This window comes from Hevea brasiliensis, chromosome 5, assembly GCF_030052815.1.
Source record: "Hevea brasiliensis isolate MT/VB/25A 57/8 chromosome 5, ASM3005281v1, whole genome shotgun sequence".
In the NCBI taxonomy this organism is placed as follows: domain Eukaryota; kingdom Viridiplantae; phylum Streptophyta; class Magnoliopsida; order Malpighiales; family Euphorbiaceae; genus Hevea; species Hevea brasiliensis.
The window spans coordinates 9,429,176-9,453,693 of NC_079497.1; the positions used below are offsets into that span (position 1 = coordinate 9,429,176).

Consider the following 24,518-nt stretch of genomic DNA (forward strand, 5'->3'; position numbering starts at 1 on the left):
TAACTGTTTTGAAAACATTGTGAATTATGAAAGTTGAGTTGAATTGTGTTAATATATTGGAGGTTGGGGATTGTGATTGAAAATCATTGAAAGTGCTTTTTGAAGGTTTTAAAATTTTTGATTTTTCTCAATCATAGATGACACTCTGCCGAAATTTTTATAAAATTTGCTAAAAAATAAAAATGGTCAAAAATTGTACCTAGCTTTTAAACTCCAATTAAAAGTTTTAATACCTATTAAAAATGCTCCCCACCTTCAAAAGATGATAAAACTTTTTAAAAATACCTTGTAGTGTATTTAATGGGTTATCAGTAGGCGAAGTTCGGTAATTCATTAAGTATACTATGGGATCATGTTATGTCTTACAGAATGGTAAGGTGTGACAAAATATTTCTATATACACCTATCATCACTTTAAGCAGTATTTTGATCAAAGGTCATCAAGAATCTCTGCATGCTCAATTGGTGTCGCTTCGCTACAAAATACTTCATCCCATATCTTGACAATATCTGCTCAGAAGGTAATCAAATCAGGATGCTTCAATATCCAATGCTGAACTTAAAAGGCACAAATATACAACTAATCCCCAATATTGAGCTAACTGTGCATGTATGCATGGAAAGTGCATGGACACAAATAAATGGACAGAAAATATTGACAAGGATCTGTGGAGAAATGGAAACACAAAAAAATGCCATCTCAAAGTGCACTCCCACATACACCACGAAGCTATGTAAAGTTGTAAACACTAAATAAGCAAGTTCATGTTAGAAAGCCAAACAGAAGGTTAAGAAATAATTTTCTGTCAGCATATAATAAGACATACCACCCTTATCTGCAGCTGAAAGATACATGATAAGCATGTCGAATTTCCTACATGCTTGACAGCCAAATTCATATAATCCCTGCCAAAGGATTAAAACCAAAGAGAATTCAGACTTCAACAAGCTTAAACAGAATGCCCATTTATCCCAACATCAACAACAGGAAAATCTACTTAAATGAAAAAAGTGGCAACACACTTAATGATATCAATTAGCATGGGGGCATACAACGCATTTTTGGATATCTGTGGTAATGCACTTGGAGATGTGGCCTGACGTTGCAAGAAAAGGAAAGCCAAGTCAGCAAAGTTAATAAACCAACTTGTATCAGGAAAGAGCATGGGAAGAAAGTTGTCAAGGATTTTGATATACAATGAAATGCCACTGTATTTACACACATTATCCAGGCTATCATAAAAAACAAAGCACAGTTAGAAAATATACCTTTTGATCACTTCAGCCTCTGCCCTCTGGAAACCATCCAAAATATAAGTATAGTCAGGCCAAGATCATGCAATGACTGTGCTTGTCAGCTGCAGGATGTCTGTCAAAAGAAGGGGCCAGATTTTGTATTGTTGATTGTCCTTTTATCCAAAAGAATTAAAAATATAAAAATTCTTGACAAGCTATAACATTATATTATAATTGGATTATTTGAAACATGCACCTTTAAAATTAAATCACAACAACAGACCTTCAAGAGGCGAGTCTGCAATGCACGATCACTGGAAAAGCCTAGCCAAGCAACCTCAAATTGATAAGCTGAATTTAGAGGGGTGATGTTTTTGCAGCTTCAGCCATAGCACGAGAAGCTGCATGAGAAGCACTTGTGCTGACGTCTTCAGCTCTTGCTTTCCAATTCTATAATATCTCTACAAAAGCTTAACTGATAAAGTGTGTGTGCACAAATCAATTGATTTCAGGTAAGCATACTCTTTCCCTTGTCCTTATCCCCATTTGTTATCCTATCAAAATTGATTACTCCCAATCCAAAAAGAACATAAAGTGAAAAATACTTGCAATGACTACAAACACAACCATTTTCTGAATTTTTTTTTCTATAATAAGCACTAAAAAGAAAAAGCACCACAATGGACGGATGTCTATGTTTGCAGGACCTACTCGAGAAAAAACACTTACTGATAACCATCTTATTAGCTATTCAAGACAAAAGCTTGTACCCCTCTCAGAAAAAAAAATATATGTATATAAATATTTAAGCAAGGATCCCATGCTGCACCTGGACACTCTCCATACGAGAACTTGAAGTAGCATCGGGATAAGAATTGATTTCAGTTCTGCTTCCAGCTCTTGACCCTTTATTTTTTATTTCCTCCACTGATATGGATTTCTTTGGGATAACCTCTCCAGCACTCTCCTGCCAACAGAATTCAAAAATTAAACTTTGCTAAAAAGGGCAATTCATGGCATATCCCAGAAACAAGAGGAAAAATAGTTGTAAAATAGTACATCCTGACAAACATGTCGATGCACCAATATGCCACAGAATACACACAAAAGTTAAAACATGAAGGATAATGTTTGAAAACTTTCAAGGTCGCAAAAGAAAAGAGAGGTTTTGGGAACTTCAAATTCAAATCTCACAATATCACCCATCAAAAACAAAATTTCAGAATTTTCTTATTTACTTGTCAGCAGATCCTCACTGACAAGCTAGTTAGCAGTCTAAAACACAGATCAATCACTTATTACTGCTAACTTATTCTTGTCTTTTTGACCTGTACATACACCTGTTCTTTGAGTGTCACCTGAGACAGAATTGACCATATGCCCATTAATTTTTTTATCCAACTTTCCTCCTCTCTGTGTTTTCTGCTCAGAGCTTCTTACTGCCCCAGATACCTTCTAGCAAATCTCCTGGAAAAATTAGCACCAACCACTTAGAAAGAACAAAATTAAAGAAAGCAAAAAATCATAGTAACATAAAGGTAAAATACTTACCTTCTTATACAATGATTTAACCTCAGCATACTGTTTCTTGATTTACTGGTTATTAGGTTCCAACCAGAAGGCAAACTCAGAATCTGCAGTTAGCTACATTTTTTATATTAGAAAGATCAAAATCATTAAATATATAAGAAAGAATATTTACACTATCGAGCACACAAAGATATGATTTGGATTATGACATTAACATATCCTCAATGGACCCTTTAATTCTTCCCAATTCCTTTCTAGCAGTTGCTAGGCGTGAGCATGCCTTTATGTAGCGATCATCCAGGTTCAAAGCCTCTGTACAGTTATCCTCGGCTTCTTGAAATCTAATAAGCAATATTATTATTATTATTATTATTATTATTATTATTATTATTATTATTATTAAAAGAGAGTAAAAGAAGAATTTCGTATCATTAGAAGTTAGAACATCAATTAGAAGTAGAGAACCTATAACATGACTAGACACATTTCAGGATAATTAAAGCTGGTTATCAGCTATGGACTAGACACATTTCAGGATAATTAATACTGGTTATCAGCTAACGCAGTTGAGAGTTTAGCACTTCGCATAAGCAATTAGAGATATAAAGCATTAAGCATACATTGGCTTCTCAAATAAGGTGTGCACTATGGAAAACTTACTTTCTGATTTTAAGATAAGCCATTGCCCTATTTGCATAGGCCACTGCTGTGGGTGACAAGGCTATGCTTCTCGAATAGCATTCAATAGCTTCCTTAAACTTCTTCTGTGTAAAGTAATCCTTACCCAGTAAAGAGAAAAATTCAATACTTACCACCACCAAGAATTACTAATTAAGCACAAACAATGAAATCACTTAGAAAATTCCTACCAACTCTTTCTCTGAAGTAGCATCCACAGCACTTTCTTTAGTCATGAAACTATTTGATATATGATCAATAGCATCAAAGTTCCTTCAATTATATTGTCCCGAACTACCTCCTGCAGAATCAATTGCTGATCTTCTATTCTCACAAATCTTCTGAGAAGGTGACAACCTAAAAATATCAGTCAAACTCTCACACATCATCTGCTTGATACACATAAAGCCTCTATGCAAATACACGCAATATTATGTGCATGCCACGGTTTCATATGAAATTAAGAGCCTGTAAATATTATTGCTTTTCTACAGCCTATAAAAATTTATTATCTTCGCTAACAGTTCCAAAACCATTAAGATGCTGATTGCAATCGTCCAAATTTCCTCTTACTGGAGAAGGGTCAAAGAACAGGTGTTGTGATAACATTTTCGTTGTAGCATGAGCGCCTGTTCATTTCTCAACTCAAAGATACAATCAACAAACCACTAAACTCATTCTAAAAGCAAAAGATTAATTCCTATGATGCTTACAATACAGGTTATGAACCAGCAATGTTTGTGTTTCAACATTTATGGTTAGGCATGTTATAATTGGTAGCCACACCTTTGCTCCTAAGAGGGCTCTTAAGTTCAAATCCCCCTTCCTCATGTGACCAAACAGGTTAAAAACTTTCAGATGTCCACCCAATATCAAAAAAAAAAAAAAACCAACAACAAAGTTACTACAAATGGATTCCACTCAAACATGTCCACCATTATCAAAATGAAAACTAAAACAAAGTTACTACAAATGGATTCCACTCTAATGATCAACTTTGAATGAATAGGATTTTGGATTTTTGATAAACACACAGGCATACACACTTTTAGATATCCACCCAATATCCAATATCAAAAAGAAACTAAAACAAAGTTACTACAATTGGATCCCACTCAAATGATAAACTTTGAATGAAAAATGATTTTAGATTTCTGATAAAAACTAGTACTTTCCAATTTTTCAGGCAGTGGCAAGCATCGAAATTTTGAGGTTCAAAAAAGGTGAATTTTACCTTGTTAGAAGGCTGTGGCTTCATCTTTTTATCTCTGTCCTTCAGAGAAATCTCCCAATCCTGCAAGTCATTCAAACAACCCTGGAAATCCTGGAAAACAGGTAACCAAGAGCATTAGACGACATCATTAAGCCTATGAGAACTTAAATAAGCAAATGCTAATACAATAGCTCATTCATTCAAAAATTAACCCTTTGTTTGGATTGAGTGCTACATGGTTTTTTTTATTGTTAACACGTTCGGTTAAATAGTATGGTACGATATACTAAATATGAAAATTACTAAATATATAAAGAGTAGTGGTGTGAGAGAGGATGGAGGATTGGTATATGTGAAAGAGAGAGTAAAAATTTTTTTATCCAAGGGAGAGACTGAAAATGAGGAATAAGGAACTTTTCTAAATAAAAAAATAAGGTACAACTGAAATTTTATAAATTGTGTAAGTAGAAAATTAAAATACAAAAATTTTAAATAATTTAAAACTACCGATTTGATGGTTTGAAAATCTAAAGTTAAATCATTGTTAAAGAATCATTACTTTGCAATTCAAAACCACCTTTCTCCCAGTACCATCCATTATGAAACCATGAGAAACCAAGTGTAAGAATTTATCCTCGTCAAATAAGAAACATTTCATTTTCCTTTCCTATTTTGCTCTTTCAACAGCAACCTAACAGAGCGTAAAGCAAAATGAAACTAAACGAAATTAACGTACCAGAGCTTGACCACGTCCATGCATGCTCGGAACCCTGGCCATGGTGAGAGAGTGGCTATCACAGCTGCCGGTAAGCTCGTGGCTTTTAGATGTTTCTGGAACACAAGGTAACCCGCGTGAGGAGTTTTATTTCGATTTTTATAGCTTTTGACGATTAAGTAGCATGTGTTGGATTCATAGTCAGTAAGAAAGAATCGTCTAGCATGGAACCGTGGCAACCTTTTCATTAATTTTTTTTTAAAATTTTATACAATAAATTTTAGCAAAATTTTATTGTTGCTAAAAAATGATATAATAACTAATTTTTTTTAGAAGAAATTTGAAATACCATTGAAATTGAGTTCATATGCAATTCGAGTATCTCAACACCTTACAGCTGCAAAGTACCGAGATTGATCAAGATGGCAATTCTATAAACCATCAAAAGCACAATCTTATTATAGAGATAGAATACATACAATACAATGGTACAAGATTTGCCTACATCTACTAAGGTGATAGAAGCAGTTTGAACTCCATTATCTTAACAGGCAGAAACAGTCCTCATCTTGTCATGTATTGCCTTGTAGCATTGGAGACTACACAGTGGAAGCTTCGACTTTGAATCCCTGTACTTGTAAGGATTTGTACAGGATGGACCTGCACATTTCTCTCGGGGAGGAGGGTACCTGAAATTTCCACAAGGAAAACATAATCCTCACGCATCACCACTACCAAAACAAAACATTAATGGAGCAAATATAGAACAAGTCCTAGTGCAGACTGCAGAGAGCATCTGCAGGAAAACCAAAAATTTATACCTGCAAGGCTTGGGGTCAAATATACTTGGCAAGCCTATCTCATTGGGGAATGTTACGACTGTTCCTGAAGGACCCATGACCCATCTAACATGGTCTGATGTAAGAATCATGGCATTTGCAGCCTTCTCCTGCACATGATTCAAATGCATCAAAATTTTTACATGAAGACATGCATCATCATAATGAAGACCTACAATAAAGGGAGAGTAATGACAGAAGAAAATTATTCGTTACCTGAGCTAATTCTTCTTGCCGTTTCTTCATTTTATCTTCTCGCTTCTTCCTACTGGAATCTTGGCCAAGTATTTTTCTGATTGCCTCCGCCTAAGATTTTACGTCAAAGTTAATAATGGCTCCACAAGTGTGCAATTTATGAGGAAAAAAAAAGAAATGGACAATTACTATGTATGTAGTCTAGGTACGCTGTTATTCACTAGTTAATTCCTCTATTTTGAAAATTGAATTAATTTGTTCCCATAGTTTAATTCCATTAAACCATAAGATCCTTTCATCCATTTTAGCGCCATTTTATCGCTAGTCAATGGAAAAAGTAGGTCTAATGAGAGACTCTCATAAAACCTACTTTGCCCCACCTACATGCTCCTTGTCTTGCAGCCACAGGCCTTCCCTCGCATTTCACCAACTCTCTCATAGTCTCTATTTCCTTCTCCTAACTCTCATACAGTCATGGCTACCTAGTTCAACTTAGGGGGAGCTTTAGGGTCTTTAAGAGCCACAAGGCTTTTCATCAAAGAAACAGTCATGAGAAACTTCAGAAGAATCAGAACTTACGGCAACGAACAACACATTGGTCCTTTCTACAAGGTTGTGTTTTCATTTGAATTTCCCCTTTTCTTTTTTGCTAGTTTGGTTCTATTTGGCTGCAGAGAAATTGGGTAAGATGGAGAGGGATTCACTCTTGATTTCCCACAATTTGTGATTTTAAGGTACTTAGGTGCAATGATGATAATAATAATCTTGGTTCTGTTGTTCCTTTTGTGTGTGTTTTCAATTGAGAATTTATGAAAATATCAAATTTTCCCATGCACTCTTTGTGTTCTAAGATGCCTAAAGGATCATATAATTCAATTGGGAGTTCATAATTGTTTTTCTCTAATAATTCTCTTTTTCATTTTGGGTTTGTTGTGGATTTGTTGTTTATTCTGATTCCTATTGACTGGGTTTAGTTGTTTAGCTTATCTTTATTTTGATTTCAGATTTTTGGGGCGAGGATGATGAACTAAGGAGGAGAGTGACAATCAGAGTGAGAAAGAAAAGGAAAGGAGAAGAGAGCTGCTGGATTTGGAATTTGGTAAATTTGATTTGATTGCAAGGGTAATGAAGTCTTCTTACTAAGCATTAACTGTAAAATGACACTAAAATGAATAGAAAGAACTTATGATTTAAAGGAATTAAAATACAAGAACCAACTATTCTAATTTTCAAACTAGAGAGACCGACTAGTGAATAATGGCAATATATAGGCATTAAATAGTAATTCCCCAAAAAGAAATTACAGAGACATAAACCCAGTGTTCAAACACACACACACAAAAAACAGCGCAAACCTCTGATTCCCTAGCTGCCCTTTCCACTTGCATCCTACGTCTTTGAAGAGCCTCAGCTCTCTTCAATTGCTGCTCCACTTCAGTGAGTTTCTCTTTTTGCTCTGGCAAAGAAATTGAAAATTTACATGTCTATGAAGTTCAACAAATGTTCAATAGAAGTGTCACAAAAAAAAAAAAAAAAAAAAAAATCATTCACACACTTTTAGGAGGAGCTGGAGGCAACCCATTTGGGAACTCGATTAAACTAGCACCAAAACTGGAGGAGCCATCTTTGCCAGTTTGAAGTGCACGTTGACGTGTGGTAACTGTCATTTCTTTCTTAGAATCTTCCATTAAATCAACTAATTCTTTTCTCGGTTTCTTCCTCTTTGTTGTTGGCTCACCATCAGACCCTGGCTCTTCCTCTTCCACATAGTCAGTATCATCAGATACTCTCCCTGATTTACTCTTCTTAATCTCCTTGCCAAATCTAGATGAGCTATGATCTCCAACATCTGCATCATATAGACCACCAACATTTCTTTTCAATACCTTTGATATCTTCCGCTGTTTCCTACTTCTTTCTTCCTGTTCGTCTTCATATTCTGCACCATAATCAGCAGTGATCTTAGATGTTTTGACCTTTTCAAGGTATCGAATCTCATCATCATCTTCATCTTCATCTTCATCATCAAGCACTCCATCCAATAAGCGTTTCTTTGGGACCCGTTTGCTCTTACGAACTGGCTCATACTTATCTGTTTGTTTCGAAGAGAGATTTTCTTCAGGCATCCTACCCCTCAAACCATCTGCTTTCCCAACAGTTAAACTACTTCTAGAGAAATCCTTCCATGGGACTCCTCGCAAACCACTCCCCTTATCTGAAGCAAAGGAACGATTATCCTCCAAATCCTGCAACAATTAAAAAAAAAACTGTGCTACAAGCATTGCCCAAATAATAATGCAGAAATTAGAAGCCAGATACAGCAGAATGTTGTTAAGTGAACAAAAAGGAAGAGAAAACAATGAGAAAAGATTCCTAAAAGACATTAGATACTCAACTCAACTCAACTAAGCCTTTATTTCAAAAATTTATTGGGGTCGGCTTTATGGATTCTTTTTCTCCACTCTAAACGATTTTGGGTTAAATCCTCGGAAATATAAAATGCTTCTAGATCATGTTGTACTACTCTCCTCCAAGTCAGTTTAGGTCTACCTCTTCTTTTCTTTCTATCATCTAACCCAATGCGCTCTACTTGTCTAAATGGAGTCTCCGTATGTATATGCTTCACATGACTAAACCACCTCAATCTCCCTTCTCTCAACTTATCCTCAATTGGCACCACACTTAACTTTTCTCTAATACTCTCATTACGGACTTTATCTAGTCTAGTATGGCCACTCATCTACCTTAACATTCTCATCTCCGCAACTCTTATCTTAGATACATATGACTCATTCATTGCCCAACACTCACTACCATATAACATGGCCGGCCGTATGGTTGTACGGTAAAATTTTCCTTTCATCTTATTGGGAATTTTGCGATCACATAAAATTTCCGTGGCACGTCTCCACTTCAACCATCCAGCTTTAATCCTATAACTAACATCCTCCTCACATCCCCCATCTACTTAAAGGATTGAGCAAAGATAAGTGATTACTTTAGGGCAATACCACTCCATCCAAACTAACTCCTTCCCTATCACCGGTTCGACCTTGGCTGAACTTGCAATGCATGTATTTTGTTTTCGTTCTACTTAATTTAAAGTCCTTTGACTCTAGAGTACTTCTCCAAAGCTATAGCATTCTATTGACTCCTTCTCACGTCTCATCTATCAGAATTATATCATCCGCAAACATCATGCACTAAGGGATACTCTCTTGCATATATTTAGTCAATTCATCTAGAACTAATGTAAAAAGATAAGAGCTTACAACTGAACTTTGGTGTAATCCGAATAAGATAGAAAAATCTCGTGTCTCCTCCCACTGTGCGCACAATAGTAGTTGCTCTTTCATACATATCTTTCAACACTTGTATGTACTTAATAGATACCCTCTTTTGTTCTAATACTCTCCATAAGACATCTCTTGGAACACTATCATTAGCCTTCTCTAAATCAATGGAAATCATGTGTACATCAATCTTCACATCTCTATATTTTTCCATCAAGCTTCTAATGATCACTTTCATAGTTGAACGATTAGGCATGAAGCCAAATTGATTGGGAGAGATAGAAGTGTCATAACATAGTCGATGTTTTACAACTCTCTCCCACAACTTTAAAAGACATATTAGATAAGCAAAGAAATTTCAAACAATTCAGAAACTCTTAAGCACTTTTGTTTCATTGAGTTTGACTGATTAAAATTACAGGGAATAAGAAGCAAAATTTACAATCTCTTATTCTTTGCACATAATCATATAAAGATTCACAAGCTTAAAATTCTGAAACATTCGTTAATTGGCATGTCGCAAGAATAGTTGCTGCATGCAGCAATGCCCTCCTCTTTAATTTGTTCATCTAGTCTACTTTGCAACACTATGGATATGGCTGTCAAAACATAATACTGAATAGAGGAAACAGATACTAGATTCAGCAAATATTGAATGGGAAGTACCTCAATTGACTTCTGTTGGGGATCTGGGAAGCGGGAGGATCTGGTAGAAGAAGACCCAACAGCAGATGCACCATCAGATGCAGACTTGGCATTAATAGTGCGTATGACGCCACCAACCTTAAGCTTGACCTTTTTCACTTTATTGTCATTTCCTACTCCGTCTGAAACAACTCTACTCTGCCCCAAGCTGCTTGTGCTTTTCCAATTAGCTGGGGCCAGAACACCTTCACTGCATCTTCTAGAATCAACTCCGCTGTGCCTCTGCTCATTACTTCCTCGAAAAGAACCATTGTTAGAAGCCTCATCAGATTCTCCAAATCCTCCATCTTCAGGCTTCATTATATTCTGGGCAGATTCAGAGTCCACAATGTTAGTAGATGAAGCTCTTGAGCTGCATAAATCAAACTAACTTCTTTCTTGGAGGAAATGAACCATAATCACTATTGTATATCTCAACACTTTTCTTACACTGTCTGAAGGTGGCGTGGATGATAAGGATGAGATATCATGGTAATCAGAAGGCAACTGTGAGTCATTCCGAGGACGACGAGATGTAGTACTCCTCCTCTTCCTCACAGCACTGCTTGCATCACTAAACCCAAAACCCTCCATAATGGTCAAAGAGGTTGAAGCAAATGCCTAGTGCTGGTGTTATTTGCCAAAGAATGGGAGATCAGTAAGTAAAGAAAAACAAATACAGACAAAGTAACTAAAGTCAATTGCATAACATCTTATTACTTATGAAACTACATTAAACAACTCATGCCCCTCTATAGGGGAGCAGACCAGGAGAAAAAAAAAATAGACAAAAAAAAAGCAAGAGTTCAATTCAGCATCAATGTGATAATCACTGAACAGAATTTTTATTTTAGTTCACATTAGTTGTTCAGCAACAACAAAATAAACAAAACAGTACATGACCCATTTCATAATTGATACAATTGCAGAAATAACTAAAAGAAAAAGAATAGATGATTATCAAATCTTACGATTTGCTGAAATCTGTTTCCTAAATCTGGAAATCCACATCAACTTAGGCCAGTATAAGTAAGTCACATACTTCTACTCTCCGCTTGCTTCCTAGTTATCGATTCTATGAGCAACCAAATTTGGCACTCTCTTATTAAGCGTAAGCAAAAACAATCATCCTCATAGTTCCTTTCAAGACTATTGCAAAGGCATCTAAAAACCTAATATTAATAATACTGAATTATTAAAAGAAATGGAAAATTCACAAAATTGCCAAATTGAAGCATAAAGACCAGCTTGACAACACTAAATTCAAACAGCAATAAATCAAGAATAGATTCATCCCAGAGAACATCAACCCACACAGAACAACAGGAAACTAGATCCACAGGATCAAAAATCAACCAAAAAACCAAAAAAGTAGTCCTCTAAGAACCATCCTCAATCAAAAGCCAGAAAATTTGATACCAAACCGAAAATAATCAAATCGAAATATCCACATGAAAAATCCTCGCAAAATAAACAACCCAAATGAAATACCCACATAACAATTCCTCACAAAAAACAAAAAATAAATTAAACAGAAACAAAGAACAAGCATGTTACCTTTCTGGGTGGTAATGAAAACCCTGAAATCCCTAAATCACCCTATAAAAACAACCATCAAGAAATAGACAATGTCGGCAGTTATAGGGTTTGGGTTAACGGGTACGGGTAAGAAAATTAGCCAGGTGGGAAAGCGTGATTGGACAGAGAAAGGAGGAGGTGGTGGGTCTTGGATGAAATGATGAGGGGTAGAGGAAGGGAGTGGCGCGAAGGACTTGCTGCAAGATTCATCATCATCTTTCTTTCTACATCTAAAAATCCACCAGTCGCCCGTGCTCTTGCTGTGTCACCACTTTCGTACTCTATCTCCTCTCGCTGTAGGGTGATGCAGCTTCCTTCGTTTGGGTCAATATCTTCCAAAGTCCAAACCTTTGGCCTTGCTCCGTTCGCGAACGCAGGAAGGTGAGCGCGTAGCCTAGCATTCCACGTGCCCTGCATCATGATTGTTCAGTAACTCGGCCAATTATTATCAGTCCAGGCTATTGTTTTCTCTCTTTACTCTCATCCTCTGAAAAAATAAATTTAAATAAAATATGAAAAAAAATAAATTTTTATTTAGTCTTATATTTTCACAAAACTAATTTTTTGCTCTGTACACTAACTTAATTTATACATTCTATTTTTATTAAATTATTTAATTTTTTATTAGCTAATATTATCAAATTATTATTTAATTTTTTTATTTTAATTACTATAATTAATTAATCTTTATATTTTAAAATATAATATTTTAAAAATTATAATCTAGATAAAAATAAAAATTTTATTATACTGAAACTTAATGTAACACCCCAAATTTTATTATTTATGAGTATTTTTGGTATTTTAATTTTATTTGAATTTTAGGAATTTTTTTGAGATTTTTCGGATTTTAAAAATCGGGTTCGATTTTCCGAAAATATAAACTTTGATGATTTTTAAAAATTAATTTAAAGACCACGTGGCAAAACTAAAAATATATTTGGAGTCTACGTATTTTTTTGAGTTTTCGGAAATTTTTTCGGAATTTTTGGACCTTGTTTTCGGTCCCGAGGCAGAGTAAAAATTTAAAATTTTGTATTTCGAATCGAACCGACCGAATCGAACCGGACCGGATCGGACCGGTCGAATCGGACCGGTCTCTTCTCTTTTTCTTCCTCTTCCTCCCGCGCGCGACGCTCTCCCCTTCTCTCTCTCTTTTCTCTCTCCTCCCCTCCCACGCCAACCGCCTCCCTCGTCCTCCCCTGCGCCTCCCTGGCCCCAGCTGAGCAACGGCCGAAAACGCGCGAAAGTCCCTCGCCTTCCTCGGCCAAATCCGGCCGATCCGGTCACCGATTGGACCGGGTCTTGTGTCCAAAACTATCTACTCGGCGAGAGCTTTCCATAGACACCAAGAACGCCGAAATCCATCGAGCGGATTGTCCGATTTTTGCTCGGGAAGATTTTAGCCCATTTCGACTTTTGGGCTAAATTTCTCGAAAACCGTGAATCCCACGAGGAAACCGAGGCCACCAGCACGCTCCATTCGTCGAGAGTTTCGCAACGACATAAATTTCGAATTTTTCCGACACCGTTTTTCGGTGGGTCCCACAGAACTTTGCAGTGTATTTTCGAGCACCAAATGAGCTTAGAAAATTCTGAAAAATTTATGTACTAACCCCCGTGTTATGGGCTTCGTGTAGGTATCCTCGATTCACTAAATTCGACGATTGACCAAGTTCGCAAATTTCGCCGCATGCACTGCACGGAAAAGTCTCCGAATTAGGCCGAGGTTTTGGCTAGCCCCATTGTCGACGTCCAGCGCTGCGTTCCGAAGTCGGAATCGCAAAGGTAAACCCGAACCTTGTTTAACGTAATTTTCTAGTGCTTAAATAGCATTAAAAATCCATAAAAGATTCGTGGTAGCTTAGAAAATTATGATTCTTTTTGCAATAGCTTCGTAATATTGCTAAGGACATGGGCAAAGTTTTATAATTTTTAGAGCTTGTTTGGGCAGTTTTGCAAAAATGATCAATAATAAGGACTAAATTGAAATTTTGCGTATTGTGATTGATGATCGATTTGATGGGCCTGGGAGGGGTCGTGTGATATGATTGAACTGTGATATATGGATTGTGAATATAGAAGTGCGTTTTTAGCCCTTTGCAGTCGGGTAGGTCCTAGGTATAGGGAGACTCACGATTTTCGGCACGACTTAGGACGTACTTGATATTTTTCTTTATTGTATTGAGTCAAATTTATTAAATAGATGTAATGTAATTGTCAGGTGAGCCGGGACAGCCTTCTTCCTCCGCCCAGCCGCCACAGTAATTTGTCGTCAAGTCTGTGAGTAAAATATTAATTTTAACTGTAATTTCGATATTATTATATGTTCAGTATGCCCATGCATCACTTATATGCATATATTTATGTAGTTAAACTCTAGGCACGAATTATGTTGCATTGATAACTGTTAATGTGCCATGAGTGTTGTTGTGGTAATTTGGAGCAGTGTGCGTGCGTTGGCGTGCGTGTGATGTGGTGTGGACTATGGATAGGACGGGTAGACACGGCTTGAGTTCTTGGGACCGGTCCTTCTGGTAGACACGCTTGAGTTCTTCAGACCCCAATTTGGTATTTAAGTGGAAGTCCGAAATGAGTTCTTCACTGCACCAGTTGGATTTAAGAGAGTCAGATAGGGATCGGCCCATATATTATGAATGATGTTACAGGGTGCGTGAGTGCTCCAAATTACCTTTTTGATGTTATGATGTGAAAATGTTGTGTATGTTGCATTTCACTCCACAGTTGCATTAGTACTAGACAGCTTATAGAGATTATAGTTAAGATTGATATTTTACTCTCTGAGTCGAACGCTCACTCTGTTCAAAAATTTTCTGAGCCACAGGAGGATATTTTGTTAGGTTAACTCCTTTTCTACCTCGCAGTTGTTTATCAATATTGTGTAATTTTAATTACTCCTAGAATTTCCGCATGTGTTAGCGGTATTTATTTGAAGTTGGTCTGTAATATTTTTATCATGTTGGACCTGTAAACTTAAATATGTTATGCATGTTGATGGATTGGATGAGGGAGCTGAGCTCCCATTTATTTTATGTTGATGAGTATGTGGAGGGTGAGCTGAGCTCCCCAATTGAGTATTTATTGTGTTTACAGGTCGGGTGAGTCAAAAACTCCCGTTGGAAAGTCCATTTTATGGCGGACTCTGTCCGCTTATTTTCTTGAAATTGGGCCCAAATGGGCCTTAGAGTTGGGTTAATGAATAGTTAAGGCTTACTACGGGCCTCGGGGCTTTAGGGTCGCCTGTGTCCTAGTCTTGGTCCGGCCTGACGTTGGGTCATGACAAATGTGGTATCGCAGCTTAGGCTCAGTTCTAAGGGAATGTTGTCTAAAGTGTTGGGAAGAGTCTAATAGGAGTCACATGCGGAAATATAGGGTCCACATTCGTCTTGCATTGTCATCTTTGCTTCTAGTTTCTGCTCCATATGTTATGTATAAATATGAGTCTATAGAGCTGTATAATGTGCAGTTTTGAATTTTGTGGGCTAATGCTGCTGAATTTCAGGAAAATGCGTAGAAGCAGGAGAGTCACATCGCACTGTAACAGATGTGCCCGACGAGGTGTCGGACAGATGAGGCGCCCGCCCAGGAGGCGGGGTAGGAGGCCTGAGTCGCTCAAGTAGAGGAGCAACAACCCAAGACAGAGCAGTCCTTTATGGCACAGGTCCCATGGACCCCATGGCGGCTACTCTAGGTTCAGAGAACCATCGACATGATGGCTCAGTATATGGTCCATCCTCCACAGCAGCAGCAGTCCACCGCACCAAGAGAGGAATCTTACAAACAGATCATAAACTTCAAGAAGTTGGTGCCCGGTACTTATGATGTGTCAGACGACGCATATCGGTTTTTGGATTCCTGCAGACAGGCAGGAACAGAATTACAGTTGACTGATAGAAGATTGATAGAGTGTATGCAGCACGTCATGGGGCCCATGCCTAGGCAATGGATGAATGACTACGTGTTACCCCGGATGGAGGGTTTGACATGGGCTCAGTTTGTGGAACTTTTCATCAATCGGTTTGTGCCAGAAAGCTTCAGAGATCAGAAACAGTGGGCCTTTGAGGCCTTAAGACAGAATGGCAGGTCTGTAGATGAATATGCTACAGAATTTCTGGAATTGAGCAGATATGCCCCTGCAGCAGTAGCTACAGAAAAGATGAAGGTGAAAAGATTCCTAAAGGGGCTTGACAGGAGGTATGCAAACCTGGCCATGATGTCTGATCAGTCTTTTGATGTGGTGGTGGATCGAGCCAAACAGATTGAGGTTAGCTATGCTGTGGATGACAGCGGAAGAGCAAAGAAAAGCAGGCGAGAGGGTTCTTCAGGTGTTCCCCACATGGGTACTATGGATAGTGGTGGCCAAACTACGTACAGTGGAAGAAGCAGAAATAAGAGGAGTGGTTTTAGACACAAATCCCGAGGGTTCGCACTGAGTACGGATCCAGCGGTGGTAACGATTCGAGGCAAGCGATTCGCTCGTTCAGATCCTCTTTGCACCGTGTGCACAGTGTGAAGAGGACATTCAGACCTTGTTTGATGGGGTCGAGTATGCTTGAGTGTGGCCAACCGCCACTTTGCTAGAGATCGCCCGTTTTGATGAGCCACGGATGGGGTCACAGGGTTACATTGCAAATGTTCCTCGACAATTGTATCCGGTGCTTCCAACATGGCAGTGGCCAGGCCGAGGACAAGGGACGTGGAATTGGAGGCGGTCAGAGGTAGAAGTCGATGTCGAGTTACGCCACTCAAGGTAGGGGATAAGCTCGAGTTTTCACCCTGACCCACCAGGATGCTCAAGCTTCAAATGCAGTTGTGGCAGGTATTCTTCCAGTCATTCTTATGAGGCTCGTGTTTTGATAGATCCGGTGCTACGCACTCATTTGTCTCCTGTGTTTGCCATGAGGTTGGGTAGAAACCCTACAACTTTAGAGTGCCCTTTGTCAAGAGCTACCCCACTTAGTGACAACATAGAAGTAGACATGGTATTTCCAGTAGCCCGGTGGTAGTGGATGGAAAGATCCTCCCGGCAGACTTGGTTCCTCTACCAAGAATGGATTTCGATGTAATCCCGGGATGGGTGGTTGGCAACTCATTATGCCACCTTAGACCGCAGAACAAAGGTGTATTTCCACATACCTGGTGTGGAAGAGTTTAGTTTTGATGGTGACAGGAGCGTGGCTCCATATAATTTGGTGTCAGCAATTAGTGCTAGAAAAATGTTGAGGCGTGGATGCCAAGGGTATTTGGCATTAGTGAGAGATACATCTGTAGAAGGTGTCAGCATGGAAAATGTTCCTGTTGTCAGAGAATTTATGGATGTCTTCCCTGAAGAGCTTCCAGGGTTGCCACCAGAGAGGGGAATAGAGTTCTGCATTGATGTTATTTCGGGTACAAAGCCCATATCAATGCCACCTTACAGGATGGCACCAGCAGAATTGAAAGAGTTGAAGGAGCAACTACAGGAGCTTTTGGACAAGGGTTTCATACGTCCGAGCACTTCACCCTGGGGTGCTCCTGTTTTATTTGTGAGAAAGAAGGATGGGTCATTGAGGTTGTGTATCGACTACGCATACCGAACAAGGTGATCGTGAAGAACAAGTATCCACTTCCTCGGATCGATGATTTGTTTGATCACCCAAGGAGCTAGATTCTTTTCAAGATAGACTGCGGTCGCTACCATCGATTGAGAATCAGAATGAGGAAGTGTCCAAAACGGCTTTCGTGACAAGATATGGTCATTATGGGTTCTTGGTGATGTCTTTTGGACTCACTAATGCACCAGCAGCCTTCATGGACTTGATGAACAGGGTGTTCAAGCCATTTTTGGACCGTTTTGTCATCGTATTCATAGATGACATTTTGGTGTACTCTCGGACCGAGGAAGAACACGTGTGGCACTTGAGGATGGTGTTGCAGACTTTGAGGGAGCACCAGCTATACGCCAAATTTTCGAAATGTGAATTTTGGCTAGAAAGCATCTCATTCTTGGGACACGTGGTTTCTAGAGACGGTATTCAAGTGGATCCCAAGAAAATTGAAGCTGTAACTGATTGGCTTAGGCCTACAATACCACCGAGGTGCGGTTTTCGGGTTTAGCCGCTACAAAGCGTTTTGTACAAGATTTCTCCGAATAGCGGCTCCCTAACTAAGTTGACCAGAAGAATGTTCCATTCATTTGGACAAATGACCGTGAGGTGAGTTTCCGTAAGCTTAAGGAGTGTCTAACCACCGCCTCGTGTTGACACTACCGTGAGTGGTGAAGGATACACTGTATTGTGACGCCCAGAGTTGGCCTAGGGTGTGTTTTGATGCGTAATGGAAAGGTAGTGGCTTATGCTTCAAGGTAGTCAAGAGGCATGAGCGTAACTACCCCACCCATGATTTGGAAATGGCTATGTAATCTTTGCACTAAAAACTGGAGACACTACTGTATGGCGAAGTGTGCGAGATATACACCGACCACAAGAGTTTAAAGTACATCTTCCAACAGAGGACTTAAACTTGAGACAGAGGAGATGGATGGAGCTCGAAAGACTATGATTGCACCATCCAGCACCACCGGGAAGGCCAATGTTGTAGCAGATGCCTTGAGCGTAAAATCTTCCGCGCTTTGGCACACATTTCAAAGAGAAAAGAGACCATTGATTCAGAGGTACATGAGTTGATGGATCAAGGTTTAATCCTAGATCTTTCAGATGAGGGGTATTGTTGGCTCACTTTTCGGTGAGGCCGACTTGAGGGACAGAGTTAGAGTTTCCCGGCCACGAGACCAACAACCGATGAAGATTATAGAAAGAGTACAAGAAGGTGAAGGTGGTGAGTTTGGATTTGCCAATGATGGCGCCCTAGTGCAAGGTTCTAGGATATGTGTGCCCGATGTGGACAACCTCAGAATGAAATCATGCGAGAGGCACACTACACATCAGACAAGATTCACCTGTGTTCCACCAAGATGTACCATGATGTGAAAGATAGCTACCGTGGAATGGCATGAAGAGAGACATAGCACTTTGTGTCCAAGTGCTTGACTTGTCGAAGGTGAAGTTTGAACACCAGAGACCGCCGTGAAGCTGCAAGAGCTCCCTATCCCGTAATGGAAGTGGGAAATGATTACTATGGATTTTGTGGATCGTTGCCTCGTACCACGCGAGGATATGATTCGATATGGGTAATTGTAGACCGCTTGACCAAATCACCACTTCTTACTCAGAAGACTACATACTGTGGCACAAGATGCCCGCTCTACATTCGAGAAATAGTCGATTGCATGGAGTTCCAGCTTCCATAATATCCGAGAGGCCCCATTCACTTCTGTTTTGGAGAAAGTTGCAGGAGGCACTTGGCACACGCTGAACTTTAGTCTGACTTTCCACCCTCGCATGCACGGACAAATTGAAAGGACAATCCAAACATCGAAGACATGCTTCGCATGAGTGTCTTGGATTTTGGAGGTCAATGGGATGAGCAACTAGCTTTGGTGGAGTTTGCCTACAACAACAGCTTATCACTCCAAAGATAGGATGGCACCCTATGAGGCATTGTATGGAAGAAAGTGTAGGTCTCCTCTGTGTTGGACAGAAATGGGGGAAGCGAAGGTGCATGATGTAGACTTAGTGCAGTACACTTCAGAGGTAGTTCCTTTAATCAGGGAACAACTGAGGACAGCTTTCAGTAGACAGAAGAGTTATGCAGACCCCAGACGGAGGGATGTGGAGTTTGCAGTGGGCGACTATGTATTCCTGAAGGTATCTCCAATGAAGGGAGTCATGAGATTCGGAAAGAAGGGCAAGTTGGCACCTCGGTATATTGGACCTTTTGAGGTTACTGATAGAGTTGGAGCCGTTGCCTACCGGTTGGAGCTACCACCCAACCTTTCTCACGTTCATCCCGTGTTTCACATCTCCATGCTCAGGAAATACATTCCCGATCCTTATCATGTACTGCAGCCGAATGTGATAGAGCTAAAGGAGAATTTGACATTTGAGGAGCAACCTGTAGCCATAGTGGACTACCAAGTAAGACAGCTAAGATCCAAACAGATCCCTATGGTTAAGGTTTTGTGGAGGAGTCAGTCAGTGGAAGAGTGCACCTGGGAGTCAAAGCGGGACATGCGTAGCAAGTACCCTTACTTGTTCAATGTATAATCATGTACTTTATTCTGCCTTGTGTAAAAATTCGAGGACGAATTTTCTATAAGGGGGGAAGAATGTAACACCCCAAATTTTATTATTTATGAGTATTTTTGGTATTTTAATTTTATTTGAATTTTAGGAATTTTTTTGAGATTTTTCGGATTTTAAAAATCGGGTTCGATTTTCCGAAAATATAAACTTTGATGATTTTTAAAAATTAATTTAAAGACCACGTGGCAAAACTAAAAATATATTTAGAGTCTACGTATTTTTTTGAGTTTTCGGGAATTTTTTCGGAATTTTTGGACCTCGTTTTCGGTCCCGAGGCAGAGTAAAAATTCAAAATTTTGTATTTCGAATCGAACCGGCCGAATCGAATCGGACCGGTCGAATCGGACCTGTCTCTTCTCTTTTCTTCCTCTTCCTCCGTGCGACGCTCTCCCTTCTCTCTCTCTTTTCTCTCTCCTCCTCCTCGCCACGGCGCCTCCTGCGTCCTCGCCTCGCCCGTAGCTCCTCACCACCCCAACGCCGCACGAAAGTCCCTGCGCCAAGCCAGCTTCCTCGGCCAAATCCGGCCGATCCGGTCACCGATTGGACCGGGTCTTGTGTCCAAAACCATCTACTCGGCGAGAGCTTTCTATAGACACCAAGAACGCCGAAATCCATCGAGCGGATTGTCCGATTTTTGCTCGGGAAGATTTTAGCCCATTTCGACTTTTGGGCTAAATTTCTCGAAAATCGTGAATCCCACGAGGAAACCGAGGCCACCAAAGACGCTCCATTCGCCGAGAGCTTCAAAGCGACATAAATTTCGAATTTTTCCGACACCGTTTTTTGGTGGGTCCCACGAAACTTTGCAGTGTATTTTCGAGCACCAAATGAGCTTAGAAAATTCTGAAAAATTTATGTACTAACCCCCGTGTTATGGGCTTCGTGTAGGTATCCTCGATTCGCGGAAATTCGACAGTTGACCAGGTTTGTAAATTTCGCCGCATGCACTGCACTGGAAAAGTCTCCGACTGGGCCGAGGTTTTGGCTAGCCCCCATTGTCGACGTCCCGAGCGCTGCTCAAGTCGGAATCGCAAAGGTAAACCCGAACCATGCTTTTACGTAATTTTCTAGTTCTTAAATAGGATTAAAAATCCATAAAATATTCGTGGTAGCTTAGATAATTACGATTCTTTTTGCAATAGCTTATTAATATTGATAACGACCGCGTGGCAAAGTTTTATAATTTTTAGATCTTGTTAGGGCTGTTTTTGCAAAAATGAACAATAATAATGACTAAATTGAAATTTTGCGTATTGTGATTGATGATCGATTTGATGGGCCGGAGGGGTGTGTGATATGATTGAACTGTGATATATGGATTGTGAATATAGAAGTGCGTTTTTAGCCCTTTTGCAGGTCGGGTAGGTCCTAGGTATAGGGAGACTCACGATTTTCTGCACGACTTAGGACGATTTGATAGTTTTCTATGTTGTATAGACTCAAATTTATTAAAAAGATGTAATGTAATTGTCAGGTGAGCCGGGACAGCCTTCTTCCTCCGCCCAGCCGCCACAGTAATTTGTCGTCAAGTCTGTGAGTAAAATATTAATTTTAACTGTAATTTCGATATTATTATATGTTCAGCATGCCCATGCATCACTTATATGCATATATTTATGTAGTTAAACTCTAGGCACGAATTATGTTGCATTGATAACTGTTAATGTGCCATGAGTGTTGTTGTGGTAATTTGGAGCAGACAGCGTGCGTTGGCGTGCGTGTGATGTGGTGTGGACTATGGATAGGACGGGTAGACACGGCTTGAGTTCTTGGGACCCGGTCCTTCGGGTAGACACGCTTGAGTTCTTCAGGGACCCCAATTTGGTATTTAAGTGGAAGTCCGAAATGAGTTCTTCACGGCACTGTGTTGGATTTAAGAGAGTCAGATAGGATCAGCTCCCATATATTATGAATGATGTTACAGGGTGCGTGAGTGCTCCAAATTACCTTTTTGATGTTATGATGTGAAAATGTTGTGTATGTTGCATTTCACTCCACAGGTTGCATTAGTACTAGACAGTTATAGAGATTATAGTTAAGATTGATATTTTACTCTCTGAGTCGAACGCTCACTCCTGTTCAAAAATTTTTACAGGCCACAGGAGGATATTTTGTTCTGGGTTAACCTGCTTTTCTACCTCGCAGGTTGTTTATCAATATTGTGTAATTTTAATTACTCCTAGAATTTCCGCATGTGTTAGCAGTATTTATTTGAAGTTGGTCTGTAATATTTTTATCATGTTGGACCTGTAAACTTAAATATGTTATGCATGTTGATGGATTGGATGAGGGAGCTGAGCTCCCATTTATTTTATGTTGATGAGTATGTGGAGGGTGAGCTGAGCTCCCCAATTGAGTATTTATTGTGTTTACAGGTCGGGTGAGTCAAAAACTCCCCGTTGGAAAGTCTATTTTATGGCCGGACTCTGTCCGTTTGTTTTCTTGAAATTGGGCCCAAATGGGCCTTAGAGTTGGGTTAATGAATAGTTAAGGCTTACTACGGGCCTCGGGGGCTTTAGGCTGGCCCAGGTCCTAGTGCCGGTCCGGCCCATAGGTTGGGTCGTGACACTTAATATAAATTTACATTTTATAAAAAAAATTTAAGTATTTTCATTAATTTTTTAAATATTATTTTTATATTTTTTTATTAAAAAATAATTTTTCTAAATTAATGCTTGATTATTTAGAGATTTAAAGAAATTAATTAAATCTATTAAAAATGAGAAATAAAAAAAATGAGGGGAGAAAAGTGTGGGTATATAAGAAAATAATTATAAGAAGGGAGAAATAAGATTGAAATGTTAGTGTAATTTTGATATAAAAAAAAATAATATAAACATAGTTATCAAAAGCTCAAGGCGTACAAGGCGTCAAAGTGTCTTGGAGCCTAGGTACAAGGCGTAAGGCGCAAGCACGAGCCCAAGAGAGCCAAGGCGCAAAAATAAAATATATATATTAAAAATAAAAAAAATTATAATTATGCTATCACACCTCAATTAACATAAAACTATATAATAATAACTAACAAATATGCAAGTAATAATTAGTTTATAATCCAAAAGATATAAAAATAAACTACTAAAAATTAAAAACACTAATAAACTACTAAAAATTAAAGTTTAATAAACTAGTAAACTACTAAATGTTCAATCCACATCAATAGAAATATCAAAATTCTCTTCATCTTCTTCATCTTCTTCATCATCTTCATTATCCTCCTCATACTCATCTTCCAAATCAACATACCAATTTATAGTACCATAATCCAATTATAATAATAGAAATTAATAATTTATGATAACACAAACTCAATTACAATATTTCTAATAATTTCTAAGAAGACCTAATAACAATTAGCAATAAGAAAATAAAGTAATAAAACATTTTTAATCCAATAATAAAACTAAAAGCTAATAAGAGTAATTGAATTAGCATAATAGCATCTCAAGTGATCAAGTCTCAACATATTTTCACATATTCACAATAAATAATATGTCAAAATCACAAATTTATACTAAAAAGAAAAGAAAAAGAAAAACATTGCAGGGTAAGGACTAAGGAGAGAGCATGAAAAGAAAAAAATGAAAAATTGCAATTTCTTTATGGTCAAGAAACTGAGCAGAGAGCATGGCATTGGCAGCAAAAAAAAAAAAGATGCAAAAGAAGAAAGTGTAGTGCATAAACAGATCAGGAAAGAGAGAGAGAGCATGGCAGTAAAAAAAAATGCAAAAAAAGAAAGTGCAGTGTAGAAACAGTGCAAGAACACTGCAGGAGAGAGAGAGAGAGAGAGAGAGAGAGAGCATGGCAGTCCAAAAAAAAAAAAAGAGAAGCAGAAAAAGAATACCCAACACAGGAAAGGGAGAGAGAGAGAGAGAAAGCATGGCATTGGCAGCAAAAAAAAGAAAAGGAAACACTGAAACAGAAAGAAAAAATGCAACATAGGAGAAGAGAGTAGAGGAGAGTGAGAGGAGAAGAAGAAGAAGAATAAGAAAATAATAAGAAAAAGTACATACCAAGTTTGTTTGATCTCTCTCTTCATTCCTCTTTTTTTTCTTCTTCTTCTTCTTTTCCTCTTCTTTTTTGCCTTTTTGTTGGCTGCTGGCTGCTGGACAAACTTAAAAAAAAAAAAAACCTAGCAGCCTAGCTTTATATCTAGTGCCTTGCCTCATTGGGGCGCGCCTCAATGCGCCTCGTGTCTCGCTGCGCCTCGGTGAGCCTCGGTGAGTTGGTGCGCCTTGACTGTCCCGAGGCGCCTAAGGCTGCGCCTGGTGCGCCTTGCGTCTGATAACAATGAATATAAAAGATTAAAAGGTTAAGGAAATTAAATTATAAAAACTAATAAATGTATTTTTT

General features: G+C 38.8%; 1 protein-coding gene and 1 non-coding gene across 3 annotated transcripts; both read right to left on the reverse strand.

Annotated features, from left to right (window-relative positions):
• Positions 1-312: 312 nt before the first annotated feature.
• LOC110644428 (uncharacterized) lies at positions 313-5,769 on the reverse strand. The gene is made up of 13 exons (XR_009148817.1): positions 5,722-5,769; positions 5,394-5,488; positions 4,679-4,768; positions 3,636-3,785; positions 3,427-3,545; positions 2,976-3,107; positions 2,788-2,870; positions 2,595-2,703; positions 1,520-2,203; positions 1,270-1,369; positions 1,054-1,097; positions 828-906; positions 313-510 (listed from the first exon to the last, which is right to left on the reverse strand). It is a non-coding gene; the product is annotated as an uncharacterized LOC110644428 (transcript).
• A 16-nt stretch (positions 5,770-5,785) lies between these two features.
• On the reverse strand, positions 5,786-12,360 carry LOC110644410 (uncharacterized). Of its 2 annotated transcripts, none has more exons than XM_058146898.1 (8): positions 11,941-12,360; positions 10,834-11,010; positions 10,366-10,710; positions 7,962-8,652; positions 7,762-7,862; positions 6,428-6,517; positions 6,194-6,321; positions 5,786-6,061 (listed from the first exon to the last, which is right to left on the reverse strand). In XM_058146898.1, the coding sequence occupies exons 2-8, from the start codon at positions 10,975-10,977 to the stop codon at positions 5,917-5,919; spliced, it is 1,644 nt and encodes a 547-aa protein (XP_058002881.1). In that variant the 5' UTR covers positions 10,978-11,010; positions 11,941-12,360; the 3' UTR covers positions 5,786-5,916. The 2 variants fall into 2 exon arrangements, with proteins under 2 accessions (XP_058002881.1, XP_058002882.1); XM_058146899.1 differs by lacking the exon at positions 11,941-12,360 and adding an exon at positions 11,355-11,932.
• Positions 12,361-24,518: the final 12,158 nt, after the last annotated feature.

Excerpts from the sequence above, each read along its gene's own strand:
- LOC110644410 (XM_058146898.1), bottom strand. The coding sequence starts at position 10,977 with ATGGAGGGTTTTGGGTTTAGTGATGCAAGCAGTGCTGTGAGGAAGAGG. Across the intron at positions 7,863-7,961 it reads GCCTCCAGCTCCTCCTAAAA|AGCAAAAAGAGAAACTCACT; the intron begins GTGTGTGAATGA and ends TTTCTTTGCCAG. Across the intron at positions 6,322-6,427 it reads GGCAAGAAGAATTAGCTCAG|GAGAAGGCTGCAAATGCCAT; the intron begins GTAACGAATAAT and ends AATCATGTGCAG.